The 23,389-nt window shown below is 31.4% G+C and overlaps 1 protein-coding gene across 10 annotated transcripts in view; it reads left to right on the top strand.

Moving 5' to 3' along the window:
- Positions 1-23,389, top strand: part of EEA1 (early endosome antigen 1) — a 454,873-nt gene that overhangs the window by 377,768 nt on the left and 53,716 nt on the right. For 7 of the 10 annotated variants that reach the window (XR_010383157.1, XM_064491578.1, XM_064491584.1 and 4 more), the window contains 9 exons: positions 2,786-2,911; positions 7,151-7,275; positions 10,801-10,855; positions 10,949-11,014; positions 12,942-12,981; positions 13,884-13,997; positions 14,642-14,763; positions 15,669-15,824; positions 22,845-22,961. Coding sequence is in view for 9 of the 10 variants with exons in the window: in XM_064491578.1 (XP_064347648.1) it covers positions 2,786-2,911; positions 7,151-7,275; positions 10,801-10,855; positions 10,949-11,014; positions 12,942-12,981; positions 13,884-13,997; positions 14,642-14,763; positions 15,669-15,824; positions 22,845-22,961 (921 nt within the window). In the remaining variant the exon portion in view is untranslated. Of the gene's footprint in view, positions 1-2,771; positions 2,912-7,150; positions 7,276-10,800; positions 10,856-10,948; positions 11,015-12,941; positions 12,982-13,883; positions 13,998-14,641; positions 14,764-15,668; positions 15,825-22,844; positions 22,962-23,389 lie in introns of all 10 variants that reach the window. The other 3 variants (XM_064491581.1, XM_064491582.1, XM_064491583.1) reach the window with 2 other exon arrangements.

The following is a 23,389-nucleotide window of genomic DNA, read 5'->3' as shown; positions in this document are numbered from 1 at the left end:
ATGGATACTTCTTCCATGTTCTTCTATGGAAAAGTATTCCTTATCCTTTTGGTAATGACTATTATTATGAGATTCATTTCTTGGTCGAATATTTATTATTGGCAGACACTGTTCTGGATGCTGAAGATATGGCAGTGAGTGAAATAGTAAAAAGTTTTTATCTTGGTGAAACCTATATTCTAGTGGGTAGGAACAGGCAAAAAACCCAAATCACACTAAAATTGTAAAGAAGGAGGCAGTGTTATTTTGAAAAATAAAAGCAGGGAAGGGGGCACAGAAAGTATTTTGGGTAGGTGCAATTTCAAATAGGATTGTCAGGGAAGATGTTTCTAAGAAAGCGGATAGCTCAGAAAGAACTAAAGGAAGTGAGGAAACGAGTCATGTGAACTTCTGGAACAAGCATGTTGCAGGCATGTGGAACAAGTAGACAGTCTCCGAGGTGGGAGCATGCCTGGCGTGATGAAAAAGCCAGGAAGCTTGTGTGGCTCCAGCACAGTGAGTGTGAGGGGAGGCTGGGATAGTGAGGTAATGAGGCCCACCTCATAGGGCCATTTGGCTTTTGTAACGACTTGGGTGTTTTACTCTTGGTGAGATGGGAAGTCACTTGGGAGTTTTGCGCAGTGAAACGACAAAATTTATTTACGTTTTTGTAGGATACACTCTAGCTGCTCTGTGGAAAATAAAATTGTTAGTGGGGTAAGGATAGAAGCAGAGAGACTGTTGGAAGTCTATTGCAGTGATGCATGTACACTGTGAGGGTGGTTTGGATCAAGCGATAACAGTAAAGGTCCTGAGATTCTGAATATATTTTGAAGGTAGTTTTAATAGGATTTTCTGATTAGTGGAGTGTAAAATGTGATTATTTTCTTTAGTAAATTTTTCAAGAAACCTGCAAGCTTATTGAGAGTAGGGACTTCATTTTATTTTACCATTGTGTTCTCAGCACGGTAGCATAATGACCTAGTAATCACACTCAGTAAATACTTTTTGAATGAATGATTGAATGATATGCGGATGCTTACAGTGAAGAAATGAGTAAAATGGTAGGCAGCATAAATATATTGTGGTAAAAAATGCAACAGTGCATTCTTTTGAAAAATTATTCTGTAGTTTTAGTACTCGGGACTGTGGTTGCCTGGAAGACAGCACTTTCATCAGCAAAAAGAAAAAAAGTGAATTCATGTTCCTTACTTTCATCCCCTAGCTAGTCCCATTTAAGGGTTCTTAACAAAAGGAACAATGATATTAATGATAGCTAACATTTATTGAATGTTTTCTTTGTATCAGATGTTGTGATAAGCACTTAGCATTTATTATTTCATTTAATTCTCATGCAACTCCCCCATATGAAGTAGGTGTTATTTTTACCTCCTTTAAGATGAGGAAATTGAAGGTCATACATGCTACTAAGAGTGGTATGAATCCAGGTTTCAAGCCCAGGACTGGCTTTTAACTGCTACCCTGCCTTGCTTCTCACTTTGGAACATTTGTTTGCAGTCTTTTTGCTTGCTATGGTCCTAAGTGATGTTAGAGACTCAAGGAACATCTTAGCCTCCCAGTTCTTAATGTTATCAGTGCCAATGATCTTTATTACCTCTTTTCTAGTTACTCAAGCCCATGGTAGTACCTTCCATCTTCTTATCAGGTAGAATAGTTTCATCTGAAATGTTAAAATCGTATCTCTGCATTCTTTACCTTAACCGCTTGTCCTCGAAAAAACTTTTTCTCTCCTCACTACTTAACTTCTTTGGCCTTACTGAGTATTTCAGGTTTTTAATTTCTATTTTTTCTTCTAGTCTCTCAGCCTTTCTTAGCTTCATTTCCTTTACTCTCTAACTGTACATCCAATGACAGTTAATATTTGTTTAGCACTTATAATGTCTCAGGCACTGTACTAAGCATTTTATATACTATACAATAACTCTAGAAGAACAGATGCTAATATCAGCCCCATTTTATAGATGAGGAAATGATATTTAGCAAAATAAAGTGACTTTTAAAATTCATATAGTCAATATTGGTTGTGACTCAAAACCACATCTATTTTTGACACCAAACCCATAACATTATAAACTTTATAACCTATTGTCCTTCACCACTGTCTTCATTTAATTTACTTTCTCCTTGATCCTCTCAATTCCTCTATCCTCTTATCCTTTTACTGTTCCTGTCTGACAAAACCCCAAACCAAAGATAAGTGTAACATCTCACATTTAAAATATAGATATTGTTAGGTATAGGGATTTTGGGAAATTGTTTTTAAATGATTTTATTTGGCTCATAAAGTTAGAATAAAAGGTTACCTACTGGAAACCTACCTACTGGAACACATGGGTGTGGACAAGAATAGTATCTTAGGCTAGTGGAATATGGTGAAGACTAAAAATTGCTTTCATCATAAGAATTTTTTTTGTTGAGAATGTTATCTTACATAAAGGTATTTGTTAAAACTGCCAGTCATTTCTTGATCTAAAATAAAAACTAGTTTGCCAATAATGGCTCTCAGATAAGCAAGAACAAAGTATTATAAACAAAAAGAGTAGTTATATTCCAACTGAAGCAGCTGGTTACTATAATACTGAACCAGAGGAAACTTGTAGCATGAGGATGGAAACTAATTTTCAAAGTCCTACTTTGGATAGGTGCAGTTACTGCTTAAAAATTTCCTTTCTATATACTAAAAAGAGATATACTAATTATTTTCCTGTTATGTCTGTTTTCACTGTCTGTATTTTGTTTCATAAATAACTTTATGTATATCCTCCTAAAAGTTGTTATTTCACAGGGTTTCATCTGTCCATTATGTATGAAAAGATGTATAACTGCTATTGATTTGTCGGAGCATTACCAGAAAGTGCACGCTGAAAATGAGACAAGAGGACAGGAACTTCTTAATGACTCCAGTGTTACTGTGGGTCCTATATATTTTGTTTTAGCAGCTTGGTTATGGGTTGCTCAAAATAGCTTTGTTTTTCCTGGCCTTGGTGTTGCTTAATTTTTTATGCTACAAGGGAATATGGATTGCTTTAATTATGCATGCTTTAAAGAAGCTTCAATAAGGAAAAGAGGCTCTTGGGAAGTTGGCTTGGCTATTCTTTGTGAATCTGTAAACAAATATAAACATTTAAGTTAATGTTTTTGCATAAATTTTGCCATGAAATTTGAAATATAAAGTGAGTTTTTTATTCAATAATTATATCTTTATTAGTTAATGTTTTATCAGTGAATATATTACAATGTTTTAGATTAATGCTTTACTCTTAAAGACGACTTTGCATGTGAACTGTCACTGTCTTTATTTGGGAAAATACACTGCATTAGAACCTGGGTCTACCACTGTTTCAACCTTTGTTTTGACTACCCAGACCTGATGGAAAGAATGAGGCATACTTATGAACAGTGGGTCACCCAAATGTTTCTCTGTAGTGTGTGGGGCTGATGCATATCTAAGGCTAGGGGTGGGAACCAGTGAGGGGAATTGTTGCCAATTTTTAGGCTGGAAACAGTTTCTCAGATGATCCTGCTATGTCTCTTCCTTTGAAAATGACTACAGTATTCTATAACGAAATAGAGGCATAGATTTTAAAAAATTCTTCTATAAGTTTTATAAAAGAATGAAACTTTTTTTTTAACCATGAAAGACAAAAAAAATCACACTTACTTTTTCCTATGAGATAATGACATATAAGGAAAACAATCTCACCAAACCTCCACTTATTTAACACATTAATAGAGTACCTCTTATGTTCCAGGTATTTTGGTAGATAAAGGGGATAAAAAAAGGTAAATAAGATATGATCTCTATGCCAGGAAGTTTCTATGATACATATTTGCAAAAGAGTGCAATGTCTAATTCAACTTAAGGGAAACTGCAGAAAAACTTTGGTGGGGAACACTTAAACCAGACATTCTCTAGGGTGATGGGGGAACGGGTGCCTGTGGGAGGATACCAGTTAAACTAGCTGAAGCAGTGTGAACAAAGATAGAGGCAAAAAAGTCTTGGAACTCTGCTTAGCATTTTACCAGTTGTCTTTCTTCCAGAACATATGGGTTAGCTTTTCTTTATGGGCTAGCCAGAATCAAAAGTGACAACTTGTTCTCCCTGTCACTTAATAAGAACTTTCCTTTTACCTGAAAGGATACTTGGTACAACAGGGTATCATTAGTATCAAGTTAAGATAAGCTCTTAGCTACAGTGGATCTGAGAAAGGATTGCAGATAACTGAAAGCTAAGAGTAAGGTATTTAATTGCTTTTAACCTGTGTGTGTGTGTGTAAGTTGGTGAGAAATTTGGAATGATTAAGGGAAATATAGCTAGCTATTTTGAGTATTTTATTATTTGGTGTTTTATGCTATCTAGCAACTTCAGTCCCCTTGACAATATTTTAGAAAAAATAGAGGAATCTCTTAATATCCAGAATTAGTATCACAAAGTCCCATTCATGGGACATCTCTCAGATATTCATTCTGAGCTTATTTTACTTTTATTTTAAATGAGTGATATAGTTTTAATAGACCCCCCCCAGTATACCCTTCCCATTCATATGAGGCTAGCATTGCTAGAAATAGCACGTGAATAATTTTTAGAAATGATTGTTGAAAGACAAAACAGGGTTTAGAAAAAACTGAAATGTGGTTACAGGAATTAAAGATGCTTGCCAGAATTAACAGAGTGGAAGATACTCATTCAGTGATTAATATTTATGCTGCTTAGACATTAAGCAAAGGTTTAATATCTTCTATTTAAGAAGGTGAGAAAGTGAATATATGTACTTTAGGAAGATTTATTTTTATCAGAAATGTCCCCAAACTGAAGTTTTATTTAAACATCCATGAAAGCTCTAATCACATGGAAAATTTACTTAGGTGGAATATTTCTATAACTAAATATTTATTACTGAATTTCTAAATTTCTCTTTAGGGATGAATCAGTTCATTCTGGAATATTAATCTGGTAATATTTAGAAGCTTTAAGAGGGTATGGCATACCTTAATGTGATCACTAGCTTTTTGGCATACTTAGGTATCTAAAGCCAAAACCTGGAAGTAGAGACAATATTCAAGAAGCCAAAGTTGTGAAGATTAAATAGTGTAATGGGGTGTGGATTCCCTGAAGAACACTGTAATTTGCCTTCTAGTTACTAGAAGAAGCTGAGACGCAAAAGAGAGATGACAAGCTAAATATTATAGGGGTTTATGTGCTGTTGCACCAAAAGCATGTTAACTTGTGTGATACAGTAGTTACTGGGCAGAAGTTTACAAGAATGCCAAATAAAGCATAATATAGAGCAGTTATGAAACATGATGGTAGATAATAGGTGGCTTTAAAAAAAAAAGAGCATAACATCAGCTAGATTAACACATAGATTGGGAGCATTCATTCATTCAGAAGACATCAAATTCAGCAGAGCATCAAATATCTCTGCATCCTGATGCGTTATTCTGATGTCCAAATGCACAGCCTCAGTACTACTGTCTTTGCTTATTTTAGGAGTTTCTTGGAGATCATTGCATTCATTCACCTATAGTGCTCCTGCCCTTCACTCTTGCTCTATAATCAGAACAGACCTCTGCTTCCTAAATGCAGCACGACTGTATTTCATACCATTTCCTTCATCTTTGTTCATGCTCCTCCATTTGCTTAGAATACCTTTATTTCTGACAAGTAAACTTCTATTTAGTCTTTTTCCTCCTACTTATTCTTTAGTACCTAATTCTAATGTCTCATATATACATATCTCTACATATATGTATATATACACATATACACAATATGTATGTGTATCTGTATTTTTTGTAAAGCATTAACTGCTACCACAGGCAGAGTTGGATACCTCTTCTCCTGTGTTCCTATAATCCTTTATATATACTTGTTACACCATTGTCTGGTAATGTTATGCTCAGTGAGCCTTGATTTTGCCATATAATATGCACAAATGATAAGTAAGGGTATATTACTTGTGTAACAGCCAACAAAAGAGCACAAATTATTTATTTATTTTTAGTTTTTATGTATCCAGAGTTTTTATTAGTTAGCTCAATCTGTCCCTTGGAAGCTTTGTGATCTGCACTATTGAAGCTCTTCTGTCCCCGCCCCCCAAATTCTTCCCTGCTGGGTTTATTCATATTTCACTAAATAAATACACAGTATAGAAATACATGGTATGTTCAAAATACTACACTAGCCATTAGGGAAGCATAGATTAAAATCTTTTTTGTGTTGTGTGTCGCAGTGAATGTAGAAACTTGACACACTAATAATAATGCTGGAGGAAAATAGCAATATACATACAAAAGGATAAAAATGTGAGATACCATGGTGTGTTCAGAGAAGCATAGGTACTTCAGTATAGTTGAGCCATGCTGTATAGAGTAAGGAAGGGTGTCCAGACATCAGACTGGTAGGTCATTCGGGTAATACACATGAAGGACCTTGTATGCCATAACCATATAGTCATTCTGGGATTATTTGTAAGTTTTTATTATTTTACAGGACTATATATATATATAGTAATTTTAAGGTAATTCAAGAAACTTAATTTTTGAAGAGACAAATTACAGAAGTATAAATGGGGTATGGAGGAACCACAAGTTCTTAGAAGAGCAGTACAGGACTATAAGTTAATTTAAAATTTTTATGCTAGTCTTCGGTTAGCATTACTGACTAGAATACTTCTCAACCATTGTAGATAACTCTGTGGTAATTATGAGTTATTTACATTACCTTTTTTCTCAATGATCAGAGTACTTCACGTTCTTAAGTTTTTGGTTATCATTCCTTTGAAGTAGATTGGAGCAGGTATTATTTACGAAGAGGATTATCTAGAGAGATGGAGGATATGAAGGCAAATCTTCTCAACTAGACTTCTAGATTAGAATTGACTTTTCAGGATAAAACTCTCTTAACATTAATTTACTCAACCTAAAAGAAGGTTGTAAGGGTTTTCTTTATATCTTGTAAACTGCATCCAGGATAAGCAGTGATGTACCTTTGCACAATACCAGAATTTGGACTTAACACCATAAATTAGAGTTTACTTAATGGTACCATTGGTATGAATAATACATTTGACTGTATTTCATAACATACAAATGGTTATTTTGCAATACTAAAATACTATTTTGAAACCTTTTTCTATCTCTTTCTTAGGGTTTCATATGTCCCCAGTGTATGAAATCTCTTGGATCTGCTGATGAACTTTTCAAACACTATGAGGCAGTTCATGATGCTGGTAATGATTCAAGTCATGGAGGAGAAGCTCTTGCTCTGAAGCGGTACAGTATAATAGTTTTGAAGTGTAATGTAGTGAATGTGTGTGATACCATTGTTTAATTGTGAATACTTAATTTTTGAAAATAGTAGTGTCTTTATATTATTTAATTTAAATCTGTCTTCATTTATTGTGGCTTCCTCCTTTATTGTTATAACTTATTCTATCCTTGACCAATAACTATATCAGCATCTACAACATGGTTCAGAGGTTATGTTTTGAAAGAAGGTTGTGATTTATCAAAAGGTTAAATTATATTTAGCATACTCTGCTTAATAAAAAATGATATACTTTATTTAGAAGATTTTATAGTAAGTTATTAAAATAATTAATTTAGCCAAGAGTTAAATTTAATAATTATTTTTAAAAATTTCTTTTGTAATCACCAATATAATAACAAGCACACATACACATTCTGCTTCTTGGCAATTTTGCCTGACCATTTTAAAATTAAATCAAGCTAAAATATAATTACTTAGAAAGGCATTCAACAATATAACTTTCCTTTTCTTCTGCTATTGGTGAAAACTCTTTATCTTATATTCCCACTAAGGGAGAAATCTTGATTTTATTCTACTTGTAAAAAATTTGTTTCATGTTTTTCTTTAAAAAATGGCTCATAGTTGGTTATGACCACATTATGGTTGATAATAAAGAACTATAAAATATGGTTGTTTTAATTTGTTAAAATATGTGGGAAAACCAGTGCTTTTGGGATGTGTGAATCTTTCCTTTTCATGTGACTATTAATGCTCTTTAAGATTTTTGTGTATGAGTTAATAATTTTGGTACCATTCTTTTGTCATTTGTTAGGAAATAGATATAAAATATATATTTATATTAAATCATGTATAAGTGCCTTTATATTTAGTGTCAATTTAACAGAGCTGCTTTTTCATCTACGAATTAGTGCCTAGTATGTGAATTTTCATTCAGTCTACCCTTAACTTTTCATCCAATGTTTAGCTCACTGAAACCTGGTTTCTGCCCTACCATGCTCTGAAACTATTCCCTCAAAGCCCAACAGTTAAAAAAAAAAAAAAAAGGATTATTTTCAGTTTTTATCTTAGTAGACCTTTGTTTTGGTTACGTATTACTGTGTAACAATCCACTCAAAACCTAATGGTTTAAAACATTAACAGTGTATTACTTCTCATGATTCTTTGATTTGACTGGGTGGTTCTGCTTTAAGTTATGTAGACTTGGGTTTTGAAAAGGCCAGAAGGGCCAAAATGGCCTCACATTCATGGTCGGGGGATATAACTGGATACTGGCTGGCAGCTCAGCTGGGGCAATATGTCAGGGGGCTCAGTTCTCCTTTATATGGACCTGTGTATGTGGCTGCTTTGACTTGCCCACAGGATAGCAGTTAGGTCCTAATAAAGAGCATTCCAAGAGGAAAGGAGCAGAAGCTGTCAGTCTTCTTAAGGTTTGGATTCAGAAGTGTCAGAATGTCATTTCTGCCCTATTCTATTGGTTAAAGTAGCCACAAGACTGCTCAACGCCAGTTAAGATTCAAGAGGCCAAGAAGTAAACTGTCTTTCAGTGAAGGGGTGGCTTTTACATATAAGAAGGGAAGAACTTGATGGCAGCCATCTTTGTAGACCATATGTCACAGTCTCTGCAAATTTGGTTTACTGGCTGTCTTTCGTTCTGCTCTTTTGAGACAACATACCATTGTTATCATTCTTTTTTGATCTGTTTAATGTATCCCTCTTCCTCTATATGTGTGATGATATCTACATCTATGACTTCCTCCTAAACTACATTTCCAACCTAGAATTATCTCCCAAGTTGCCTACTAGGTATCTTTTGATGTTCCAAAGGAACATCTCACTGTTGACATTTTGAAAACAGAGTTCATTATATTTCCTTCTAAACACTGATAGGCAAATTACTCTCACAAATTTGTTGAAGTGGCACTTTTTAAAAGATTTATTGGAATAACTAAGTTCACCCAATTAGAAACTGAATTGGATTATCTTCTTTGCAATTTGATTCAATTTAATATGAGCCATTCAAGTATATTGTTATTAATTCTTCTCTTCATCATTTTTGTTTATACATGGATTTGGAAGATTAATAAAGAGTAGGGAAAACTTAAAACACACCCACAATTGTCCATATGCATGTAAAGACTAAGTCTTCTCCAGTTGGCTTGTGGTCTCTACAAATAGATATGTTCCTAGGGCCACTTGGGAGAGAGGGAGGGATGGGGACGCACGCACACACACACACAATAGAGAAATGAAAATTAGTGAAAGTGTCAGATAAAGATAAATTTTAAGAGTCAACAAAAGACACACAGGAATCTATTATCTAATTTTACTTCTGTATTCAGAGATTAAAGACTTTACCTCAGAGTTTATCTCCATCATGAAGTGCTTTTAGGTAGAAGTGATCACTGTCTTTATGCCTCTGCTTTTATTTCTATCATAGAACTGATGATCGTCTATTGCTTTTACTTGTTTACATGTTTACTTCCCCCGTTAAACTGAACAGCTTGAGAATCTGGAGTAGACAAATTCTGTGGAACAATGAGTTAATTCTTTACTTATGAATGAGTACAAAAAATAGAGGACTCAGTTCTCCATCTTTTACATTTTTCTTTGTTGGCAATTTCCTTCCTTTCCTATCATTAACCATGTTTCACAGATGAAGCTGATTCTGTCCCTTTACTCTCTACCCCCGCCCCCATCCTAGAGAATAATTCTTCCACCAGTATTGTCCCGTTATCTTTTACCTTTCTCATATGCTTGTGCTGTAGTGGACTTGGTCTTCCCCATCATTAGAACTGATCCTGTTCTCCGATTCCTTTTGTACTAGAATAAATTCATTTGAGTATTTTCAGTCTACTCATTTCAGTTATTGTGTCTTCTACCATGGCAGCATTGCAGTGGCATGGAGCAAGGAGGGTCCCTTTATCTGCTGTTTACAATCCAACAGGGGAAGATACATGTTTCTTATACCCCGAATAATAATCCCAAATGTGTTTTCTCATGGAATCTCTCCTGCATTAGGACTTCGGGTGGTCTCTCACTATTCTGTATCAGACTGACTCATAGATGAAGGGAACAAAATGTGAAGTTTTGCCAGGAAATAGCATTTCAGACTCAAAGAACAGAAAGAAGCCAGTAATGCTGGAGCTAGATGAGTGAGGGGAAGAGTGGTAAGGCAGGGACTAGATTGTACAGATTTTATAGTCCTTATTAGTGAGTTTAGATTTTATACTAACTGCAATAGGAAGCTATTGATACTTCTTGCTGGTAAATTAATGATATTTTGTTTCTGGCTCAGGCATTTGACAGTTTTATCATTTCCATGATAAAATGTTTTTCCATTTATAAATAACATACTCTAGGAATACAATTATTCTCCTAAGGGATTTATATGTATATTCCACTATGCATAAAATGTACAGTAGTTTTTTTAAGAATTGAGAAAACTAGAATACTAATATACAGTCACTAGCCATGACTTGTTAAAGAACATTAACTATTAATTCCTGTTTTTCCCAATGTATGTTTAGAGATGACATAACACTACTTAGACAAGAGGTCCAAGACCTACAAGCTTCACTTAAGGTAAGAATAAAAATGATTTTACGTGTTTATTTTCAATGTTTCAGATAAAAAAGTCTTAAAATTTACTAATTAAAAGGCATTTTTTTCCTTTAGGAAGAAAAATGGTACTCAGAAGAATTAAAGAAAGAATTAGAAAAGTTTCAAGGGCTACAGCAGCAAGTAATTGCTTTTAAATACTTGAAGTGTGTTTTTAGTTGTTTATTTTCATTGTTGAAAATTAAGCATAATATTTTTTTGTAAGCAGGTGGCCTGATATGAATAACTTCCTAATTTGTTTCTATGTGTTTAATATCCTGCATGTATACCCGTTTTAATATTAATGAATGCAAATGAATATAACCAAAATATGGGAATCTAAGATATAACTCTTTAAAGGTGTTCCACTAAGAATCATTTACCCATGTGTTGTTTTTTTTTTATATCAGGCTACATTATTCTTATTTTCTGACAATATATCTAAATGTTTAAAAAGTATAAATAAGTTCAAACAACAGTGAAACTCTTCAAAGAATTTGTGACAAATTGGAAATCACTAAAATGTCTGTTAGTAGGGAAAGAACTATTAACTGCGGATAGTTTATATTAGTGGAGATCGTTTGAAAGCATGGGAAAACTCTTGTATTAATGTTAGATTTTAAAAAACTTAATAAAAATTTTTATGTGTCCTTGTACACACACAGATACATAATGCTATACAACTTTACAAAAAAAAAATACATGAGGAAAAGAAAAGTCACTGTGGTAACAGAAGTGGTTATTTTTAGTGATTTCGTTTGATATCCTAGATTCTATATATATAAATATATATATATTTCATAATCTTTATAGTTTAATATATTTTCTAAGGAAATGTCTTAATCCAATTACGAGTTTTACACTAAAATTATCTTGACTTTTATACGAAAATTACATAAAGAATCCTAGAATAATTTTACCTAATGCATATATAGTTTTCATTTATAAGAATAAAGTGGATACCCTTTAACAGTAGCTTTAATATTTTCATAAAGGAATTAATAATCCTTTTGCACATTATCTTAGCACATTGTGACTCTTAGTCTTTTTGCCTTTTTTATCTTTTCATCAAAAATCGTCATTTGGACTAGAGAAGAAAAACAAATGGATAAAAAGATATCAGTCTTATTACTATTCAGCTTCTGTAATTGAGGATACATTAAAGAGGTTTTTAGTAATCTAAAATACTTATAGTTTACTTACTCATGTTTTATGTAGATGTTATTAACAATCAGAAATGGGCTATATTGTTTTCTGTATCTGAAAACACAGAGGAAATTGTTTTCACATTTGAGATAACTGTTTTACATTTAATACATTAAATACATCTTCCACAGTGCAATTGTCTTAATAAGAAATTTACCATTGGGGAAAGTGTATTTTAAATATTGATGATTATTAATAGTCAATATGCTTAAATCAATGTAGGAAAATAAAAAGTCAGATACACTGTGAGAAGCCTTATTAAACTCTTCTAGATATATATAATTTTTAGAATATGGAAATAATGACCAGGTGGTATATTATTTTATTCCTAATGCATGTGGTAAATTAAATCTTATGGAATATATTCTTTATTTCTGCTTCTTTTAAAGACAGTTTATGATCCTGAATTAAAAATTTATGTTTTTAAAGCCATTTTTTAGTAGTGATTGCTTCATGGCCTATTTTAGCTTATGAAAATTTTCAAATATTATAGGACTGAATCTTACCTGCTAACTTGAGTATTTGCTTTAGAATCTATATTTATAATTGTAATAATTTATATTATTTATTTGTTATTGGATTTATGGAATTTAAGATGCCATCTATTGCAAGACCTAAAAATCTAATAATATGTTAACATACAAAAAGTCTTAGAGGAACTGAGCTGTATTTAGATCATTATGCCAGTCTGCTTAGTGTTACCTTAGTGATCTTGAAGAATGTAAGCAGGCCAAAATTTAATTTTCGTCAAAATCTTGCTACTTACCTGACAGATTGTGGCTTTCAGAGATTTTTTTTTTCACATTGGCAATTGTAACAGCATTTTCTTTTCCTTTTAATGCATTTGTCTTTTGTTTTCATTGAGGAGTCTAAACCTGATGGATTAGTAGCTGATTCACCAGCAGGTAACTTTACTTGAAGCTATTGTTTTTTCCATTTTTATTTTTCGTCTTTCTCATTCTTTTTTATTTCTTTTTCTCTGATGTCTGCTACATGAATTTTGTTTTGTGGATACTTCATGGCTCTAAAACAATGAAGATTAACAGTCATATTCTAGGCTGAGCAGCATGTTTGTTGCCTGTGAACTTCATAATTTAATCAGTTAACGAAAATCTTAGTGTCTGCTTAGATCATTATATTCTGAAGTTATAAACAAACTTCTGGAATATTACATTAATATGGTTGTTTAGTGAAAATTTAAATCTATATTAAAGAGATGCACTCTTTTTCTCTTGAAATGAAGGAAAGATGAAACTAGCATCTTTGTAATGGACTTTAACTGGAGAAATGCTCAATGAATTAATCGGAATTATATTTTGAGGTTAGCTGTTGTATTTAATGTCCCTCTGATATCTCTTTTCTTTGTTAGAATGAAATAGTAGAAGTTTACTGCATATTTTAGTTGATTATTTTACATAAGGCCTTGATTGTTCTTAAAACATTTCTAATTACATTTTATATTATAGTACATTTTATCAGAGGAGAGAATGTATTCCTTTTTGGTCAGTTGACAGATTTAGGACAATAACTGAAATATGAAATCAAAATGATCTTTAAACAAACATTTATGTCATTTGGGTGTGATGCTGAATATTCCTTTCATTTGTTTTATATGTTTGTAAATTATGACTTTGACCTTAAATGAAACATATGCTTAATTCTTGAAATGTGAAGATACTCTGCTTGTAATTGGATAGTAGACTCATGCTGATTGTCTTTAATTACTACAATGATTTAAATATAAGTAATAACAATTTAGGAAATGTAATTAATATTGTGTTTCAATAGCTACTGTACTTTTTTGTAGAACTACAGTCTTTGGAACGACAATTAGAAGAAGCTCAAACAGAAAATTTTAATATTAAGCAAATGAAAGACTTATTTGAACAGAAAGCAGCCCAACTTGCCACTGAAATTGCAGGTAAAATGAATCAGAATTTTTTTTAGCCAATAAATCAGTCTCATTACCTTTTTACCATTGTATGTTTGAGAAATAAACATCGTATTTTAGTGTGATAAAGCATTTGTTAGACTTAATATGGTGATGATTAATGGAATTTAATGGTAAGAGAGTTGCTATAATGATAACAGAGTGCTCTATAAATTATTTCATTTGTCCTCTCATCTCTGCCTTTCAAAAGACTCACTTTACAGAAGATGAATTTTCTTTTGGGGTATGCTTAAAGATTAACAAGTAACATTTTGAAGAAGTTAAATAATATAGAGTTAGTATTTGTTTATGCTATCAATTACATATAATTTTTTCAAGTACATGCTTTTGGGTAAAATTATGTATGATTAAGTATACATTAAAATGCTAATTAGTAATTTAGTGTGTGGAATTTACGTAGACAAAGACATTTGATCACTTTAAATTTATCATTTAATGTAATTAGAAGCACAATTTTATTGTATATAGTTATCTAAGGAATGTGAATTTGAATTAGAGTGATATTTATATATATAGATATAGATATAGCTATGTACTGGAATATAATTTATAAAACTGTTCTTCTCTAAAGTTAATGTCATGAAACTAATATTTATATAACTATCCTTAATTAGATATAAAGTCAAAATATGATGAAGAAAAGAGTCTTCGAGAAGCTGCTGAACAAAAAGTGACACATCTGACAGACCAATTAAATAAAGAGGCGACTGTAATTCAAGATCTGAAGACTGAACTGGTAATTTAGAAACCATTATTAGACTATAAACCTTATTTGAAATTGAAAAATAAAATATGTACTCTGATGAAATTTTTTAGAAATATAGCTTGAGTAAAATGGAAATAAATTCTCCATAGTTTTACCACCTACATATATGATTTTTAAAGTAAAAATTGAAGTTTACAATACATAATTTATGATGTTAACATTCTTATTGTTTCTGTCTTAATATTATCTGTCTTACTTAGTAGTTTTCATATCTGCATCTCTGATCTTACCATCCTTTGAACTTTGTTTTATAAATCCACCTACTTTTAGGATACTTCTGATTGCATTTCTAGCTTCGATTTCAGATTGGACAAGTGTAACATCAAGTCATCATATTTCCTCCATAACTATATTTCTGTCACTGGTACTACCCATTTTCAGCACTCTCCCCAGGCTTAACAACCTGGGATCTGTTCTTGCCTCCTTCCTGTCCTTTATTTAGTACTTAATAGATATATGAATAAATGAATCAACTATATTGAACCTGCAGCAGACTCTAATTATGCTTATATTTGCTCCTCCTTCATTTTATTACCAGTTTCCTAAGATAGAAAATGAAAGAATTTAGCATTTATCAAGTGATTGTTATTACCAGTGAGTGTACTTTGCAAAGGAAAGGAAAGCAATTAAAGCACTGAGGACAACTGTGAATTTGCTAGTTTGCGCGTTGAGTGGTAATACTATTAAATATGAGACAGAGCGGGAAAAGGAGAGGACTGTTGAAGGGAAGACATTAGTGTTTGATGTTCGGAATCTAATAATTGACATTAAAGATTATTTTTATTTTGATTTCTTTGTAGTAAAATTATTTTAAAAATATGTTATTTTAGTTTCACTGTAATTTTTAATTGAAATGGAAATGTGTTGCTTCATAGCTTCAGAGACCTGGTATAGAAGATGTTGCTGTGCTAAAGAAAGAACTGGTCCAAGTTCAAACGCTAATGGATAACATGACCTTGGAACGTGAGAAAGAATCTGAAAAACTCAAAGATGAATGCAAAAAGTTACAAACAGAGTATGCTAACTCAGAGGTAATGAAGTTCACTGCACTTAAATGAGATTATTGTTAACTTGTTTAGTGTATACTGTTGAGTAAAGCCAGGATTTGAGATTTTTTTCTGAAGACCTATCAAACAGTATTTGCCTTTCTTTCATTTGGTCTGAGTAATATTTGTATATAGTCAGTATGGTTTGATAGTATTTTTTATTTTTGTTTTATGAAGCTAGAAACTTAGAGACGATTGTTTGCATTAAAGAGTATTATTCTATTTAACAAATGGTATATTGTGGAGAAATGATATTTAAAGTTAAATTTGCTCCAGGCTAGTTAATAAGTTTTAATTGAATTTACCTAAATTCAGTTTGGGTAAAGGAAGTGTGATTTAATTTTCTTCAATTGTATTACCAATATTTAGAAAAAAATATTCAAGAAAGTCTTATTTTCTAGTAGACTTGTTTTTTTTTTTATCAATTATTGAATTATGTGGTTGAAAGAAGTCTTAAAAATCATCTAGTCTAACACTGCATCCAACAATCCCCTTTATAGCATCTCTGATAAGTGATCTACAACTCTTGCTGGGTGATACATTTCTTCATAAGTCAACCAATCCATTGAGTTGACATTTGTTTCCCTGTAATTTGCATGCACAGGTTCAGTTTTCAGCAATTACACAGAATAAATTGTTCTTTTTTTCCACATGAAATATTTGAAGACTATTCATATTTACTCTGAGTTTTCTGTCTTCCAAGATAAACATTCTCAGTTTCTTCTGTTGCTCACATGACTTTGGCCTGTAAATCCCTTATGTAATTATGTCAGTATATGACAAGCTCTGGGATATGTAGTAAATATTTCTCTTAAAAATGCTAGCCTTTGTTCTTTTTTTACTGTATTATAGGAGATATTTTATTATAACTACTACTATATGCAGTTCTTAAGCTCCCTTATGTGATGTGGATGTTTGTTTTTCATGTTTTCAGTTTAAAAAGTTAAGTTGTAGTGATATTTTAATTTGCATCTCTTAGAGTTTTTCAGCTTGTGATCTAAAAGCCACTCTATTCATAATTGGTAACATATTAATAAGCCAATGAAGTATAAATATTATAGATAACGTATGTCACTCTTTAGTTTACTTCCTCCTATATCTTATCAATGGGGGAATGGTAAAAGTTTATGGTATAACACATATAGGCATGTGAGAATTTATGATGCTTAACACTTCAGACTTCATGAACCTCAGGTGTAGATTTCCCAAAAGTGATCTTTGTAGCCCAGTGACATTTAATCTCACAACTTTTCAAACAATTTCAGGGAGTTCATGAATTTATCAAAGCCAGATGAAAGCTCCCAATGTATAATTAAGGAGAGTCTGAATCAAAGAATCTCATGAGGAAAAGCCTGATTCAAACAATGCTAAAGTAGAAATACTTGAACCTAGGTGAATCTAGCCATTTATTTCTGTGGTTCAATAAGAATTACTTCTAATTAAATCTGCCTGATTACTAGTATTTTTCAAATACTAGTAAAAAAAAAAGTTACACTCTTTTGATTAAAAAATTCCTTTAATATTATTTGAAATTTCAAAATAAGTGTAATAGGGTGACTAAAATTGAATCACAGTAATGGTAGTTTTAGAATACATCTATTTTAATGTGCAATCCTCTTTGACCTTTTCCAACTGACAATTATGGAGTTATACATATACATCTTATATAAGTAGAGTTTGACCAAAGAGAATAAACTTACATATTTTGGGAAAAATATATGTGGGAAAATATATCTAAGTAATATTTTACTCAAGGATTACTCTATATGGGATGGTGTAGTTCAGTGGTAGAGTGCATGCTTAGCATGCCTAAGATCCTGGGTTCAATCCTTAGGCCCTCCATTTAAATAAAAAAATAAACCTAATTACCCCCCCCAAAAGAATTACTCTAAGTTTAATATGGAGGATTTTTATAAATTTGTTTTTATTCATGTAGATTAAAATACGTTTATATATAATGAGAATAGGTCATTAGAGATGAGAAAGTTTTAACTAGATATAAAAGATTTGAGGTGAAAGGATTTAGTATCTTCCCACATTGTCCACCTGTCAACATGGGTGATGAAACAATGATTTGTTTTAATTTAATTTTTTTTTTTTTGAAGTATAGTCAGTTTACAGTGTGGTGTCAAAGTCTGGCATGATGTTCAGTCGTACACATACATACTCCTTTTCATATTTTTCATTATAGGTTACTATAAGATACTGAATATAGTTCCCTGTGTTACACAGTATATATTTGTTTATCTATTTTATATGTAGTAGTTAGTATCTGCAAATCTCGAAATCTCAATTTATACCCCTTGGTAATCATAAGTTTGTTTTTTATGTCTCTGGATCTGTGTCTGTTTGGAAACAATGATTTATTTTTTTCTCTAGAAAAGATATTTCTGAGAAAGAAGAAAAGTGGCTTAGAAATCCATTCTTCACATTTTAATTTCTTTTAAGTTTTCCTAAAATGTATCTTTCCAAGTGTTTTGAAATAAATTTTAAAATACAGGGATTTGTTATTTCTGAGTAATTGTTGATTTAATATTTCATCATATTTTTAATAAAACAAGGATACTATTTACTCCCTGTTCAGTTAATAAATATGTAGTGATCAAGACCTCAGATTATGCTGAAATATTTTGAATAGCTTTAGGAAATGGTAGCTTGAGAGTCAGAGCAGTATATTGTTATTAGAAACAAACTCTTTTTGAGCACTTAGGTTTTGGACACTATGCTAGGCACTTTAAATATGTGGTTTCATTTGTTTCTTTTATCCCTGTAAGTTAAGTACTAAGTTTGTTTTAACCATGTAAGTTAAGTACTAAGTTTGTTTTATGTGTAGGGAATTTGGGCTCATTGAAGTTAAATAACTCATTCAAGGCCATGTACCTAATATAAAGAAGGTAGCATTAGATCCCAGGTTGTATACAAAGCCCGTGTTCTTTTTGTATCATGTTATCTCCCATTTTAGGTGATCTGATGATTGCCTTGTAAGTAAATTTGTGCTATTAATCTTTACTTAATACTTATTATTATTACTTTTTAAATTTTGACATATTGTATTGAATATAGCTTAAAATACCTTTGAGTTGTGTCTCATACCATTTCCATATGAAAAAAATTACCGTCTTAATCTTCCATCTCATTTATTTGTTTATAACTCTTTTAGCTTCTGCTTACTCTTTAAATATATGACATGTATTTTATTAATTTATTAAAATTCCATTCTATTTATTCTCAGTTAAACATGCTAATAAATTATAGCACTGAAGGAACTTAATAGAAAAAATTTTTATTTTTTATATTACTGCTTTAACTGAACCTAAATATTGACATCAGAAACAAAACACATTAAAAGAATTAAAGAAGTGAAAAATGCAGTGGTTTATTTGGTATTTCTAGTTTAGGCTGAAGATATATAATCTGGTGTACATTGTTAAATATGTTCCATTACTGTCATTGAAAATATACCTTATGCATTTGTAGACAGTTCATTTTTTTGGTCCAGATATTTTAAAAGGCATATAGAAAAATAACTCATTTTAAAGCATTTAAAAGGGCTTTATAAATAATTAGCTATTCTTTAGATCAGAAATTAAGGCTTTAAAGGTTAATAAAAGTATTATTTCCAAAAATCTGCATTTTTGAAAATATCAAAATGGTAATCAGCTTATTTGGTGTGGTCTTTAATGAAATGATTCTTTAAAAATTTTATTTCTATTCCAAACATACTCATTTGAGTCCTAATTTTTAAAGCTAAAAAGTTTAAAAAGATACGAAATAAGTAATATTACACTCATGCATAGTTATGAAAGAGCATTTGAATATCTTTTAAACAGTCGAGCGCTGCGTAGATCAGAGATTAGTAGTGTGTTTGGACTTTTTATCGTGTGTTCAATGTGTACTTTTGTCAGTCTTGTCTTCCACCTTTCATCCATCATTTTTTTTTTTTTTTCTGCTTTCTAATGGAGATGCTTAAACTTGAGGTAATGTGTTTTTGGAAGGCTTTTAATAATAGTAATACTTCTAATATAGCATCTTCTTTCATCGTATGGCAAATTTTGTGTTTCAAGGCAATATCAGAACTTCAAAGATATACTCATTTTTGTTTTATTAACCAAGCAAACTTTTAACCATCTTTAAAATAATTATTTGCTAAGAGTAGTAGAATTTGAGGACAATAATTATAATCCTAAAGCACTAGCAGGATGTTTGCTTGAAATATCATTCTTTAATTCTTTTGTAATTTATAGTTTTCTAGTAAAATTTGATGTTAAATTCAATAACATGGCTTCAAGGGAATGCAGGCTATTTTATAGGATCTTATATACTGTTTTCATGGGAACAAATATTTGTTAACTTCTAGGATATAGAGTCACTCATCCCTTTAGTGAGTATTTTTTGAATGCCTGAGTGCCGGCAACTATTTTAGGTGTGGGGAGTACAAGAGTGAATTAAACAGAGTGCCTGCTCTCATAAAGCTTATCTTCCTTTAGCCAAATAATATGTAAGTAAACCAAATCATGATAGAAAGTCGGTTCATGCAAAGTGCTATAAAGAAAAACAAAGCAAGATACAGGCAGTAGTGGGGCTGGCAGTAATATGAGACAGTTTTAGAATGATCAAGGAAGATATCCTCACCAAGGTTACATGGGAAAGAATGAAGTAAGCAAATAGTATGGTGAGTAACTGGGAGCAGCATCCCCAGGAAGAGGGAATGCAAGTGTTACAGCCTCCGGGCACAGATGAGCTTCGCCTGTTAACTAGTAAGGAGTGTCAGTGTGGCTTAAATCTTCTTTGTTTGAATTTCACCATAGTGATAACTAAATAGTGAATATATTTATTTTCTTTGAAAATTTTGTCTTTCTTCAATCTGTATTTTTTCTTAACTAGAAACATAATACATGATCATTGTAAAAAATTAAAATGACTCATATTGTGCAGTGGAGAAAGTGAAAGTTTCCTGTAATTCACTCCCGTTTCTCCTCTTCCCCACAACTAAAATGTACCTTTAGGTATATACTCTTCCCACATCTTTCTTTTTTCCCTCTTTGAGTAAATTAAATTTAAAAAAATTCTTGCTTTTATATTTTTAAAAATATGAATTATAATTTAAAAAAATACATATTTAGTGTACAAAGGATACATTACAAAATTATGTATAAGAACATATCTAAAAGCTATAAAAATAACAAAATTGGGATATGTTTTCTTTGTTTAGTTTCTTCTGCATGTTGGAATTTATCAGCAAGATAGACATGTTACATCTTACAGACTTTAAAGTGGAATCAGGGTATTTTAATGAAATATACTCAAAATTTGCACTTTAGTACATACTGTTTATTATTTCTGTTTATTATGTGCGAGATACTCTAGTCATTCCTTTGATAGGATATTTACAAGTAGGGATTTAAATATAATTTCTTTTCTTGTGTGATAAGTAGGCATTTGTGTTACATGATTAAAACATAGTAATTTAAAATAGCCAGATTGTTTTAATGTTTTTATTAATATCCATAGTGTTGCTAATAGAAAATGATTCTGAGATTCAGAGTTGTTAGATATAGCAATTTGAAGTAAACTCTTAATACCTATAACCATGTGAAGGATACATGACCATTTTAAGACAGAAGGTGTTAGGATATACTTTTAAATTGAACACAGTTAAAAAGACATGAATATTTAAACATTCCCTTTTTTGAAATATATGATATAAATATTTTTATACATATATTTTCCATAAAAGGTAAGGCCATGAACATATCTCAGACATGCTGCCATTCCCCAAAACATTTTCAAACCTCTTTTAGTTGACTTTAAACCAGTTGGGAAAACACTCAGAAAACTAGTTTCATTAATTTATGGTTATTAAATAAGATAAACCCAAGTGTTTGATCATTCAGTTCACCTACCTTGTTTACTAGTTTGTTTCTAAAACTTATATATTCATCCATTTATAGTGGATTTGGTTTTGTCACTAGTGAGAATCTTTAAAAAGAAAAAAGGTGCCATGCATTCTGGAAGGGTTTCCAAAAGAAATAGCAAAAGATCTTTTGGCATTATTTTTATAATAAATTAGTAGCCTTCTAAGGTTTCCCCCTTGAAGATGAAAGTACTCATTTGTAATATATAATATAGTAACTGCTGATGTATTTGTTAAAATTTTTTAAAAAGTTTACCATATTCATATTATAAAGTTTATTTACTAATAATGTAAACAATGAATTAGAAATATAAAGTTCTTTTCAGTTGTAGGAAACCATACTTTAAAAACAGTACTTAGTCTCTGTAGTGGTTAAAACTTTCATGTATAGAAAGTTTGTATTTCCAAGATCTTTGCTTATCTTCCTCTTATATTATTTACTAAATGATCAAATCATTGTTTCAATAATAGACATTAATTTTATTTAAAAATGTTAAAATGTATTAAAGCAAATTCATGTCCAGCTATTATCCATGATCATAGTGTGATCCAGGTTAGTGAAACTACATATAATTTGTTTGATAACTTCTATAGACAAATACTTTCAATTACAGTGAAAAAGATGATTCACCACCTTTAAAGGTGTTTCTGTGTTGGCTGTTTGCATTTAACGTGATTTTGAAGTAAAAAGAAAAGGCTATGCTATAGAAGTTGGGAGAAAATACAGGCATGACTTGCATATCCTTTTTAAATTCAGGATTAAAGTATAGAATTTAAAGCCAGTAAATTCAAGTTTGCAGTTTGGTGCTTACTTCAGACACATAAAATAGGATGTCAACTTTTCACTTCCTGTATTATTAAATAAAGTTGTTCATTTTGGATAAATTTTAAAAATTAATTTTCAGTCAAAGAAGTTGTGGGGTGGCAGTAGAGGGTGGTAAGATAAAGAACCAAGTTGAAATTTCTAATAATTATTTCAATTTAACAACAACGACAAAAATCTATGGAATCTTAAAACCTCTGGATGCTTTCATTTCCTTTTTCATTTTAGTTTGCTCTAATTTTTTCTTTTTTTTTTTTTTTCTTTTTAGGCAACAGTAAGCCAGCTGAGAAGTGAACTTGCCAAAGGCCCCCAGGAAGTTGCTGTCTATGTGCAGGAACTACAGAAACTTAAAAGTTCAGTTAATGAATTAACACAAAAAAATCAGGTGAGAATTTAAAAACTATATATAATGGGGAAGTGATTTTATATATCTTAAATTTTAATCTTGTGTATGTTATTTATATATTGGCACAGTACAGTGTGAGTTAATTTTTTTGTTTTTTGTTTTTTAACGTTACGTACATTCACACTGTTACGCAACCTGTCTCCAGAACTCTTTTCATCTTGGAAAACTAAAACTATACTCATTAAACAGTATTAAACAATTCCCCATTCACTGTCTCCCCTGACCCAAACCTTTTTTACTTTCTATATCTATGAATTTACTATTCTAAGTAACTCATATGAGTGGAATCACAGTATTTGTCTTTTTGTGCCTGGTTTAGTTCACATGGGATAATGTCCTCAAGGTTCATCCATGTTGTAGCCTGTGTCAGATTCTCCTACCTTTTTAAGGATAAATAATATTACATG

This window comes from Camelus dromedarius, chromosome 11, assembly GCF_036321535.1.
Source record: "Camelus dromedarius isolate mCamDro1 chromosome 11, mCamDro1.pat, whole genome shotgun sequence".
Lineage (NCBI taxonomy): Eukaryota > Metazoa > Chordata > Mammalia > Artiodactyla > Camelidae > Camelus > Camelus dromedarius.
This window is presented reverse-complemented; position numbering and strand designations above follow the sequence as displayed.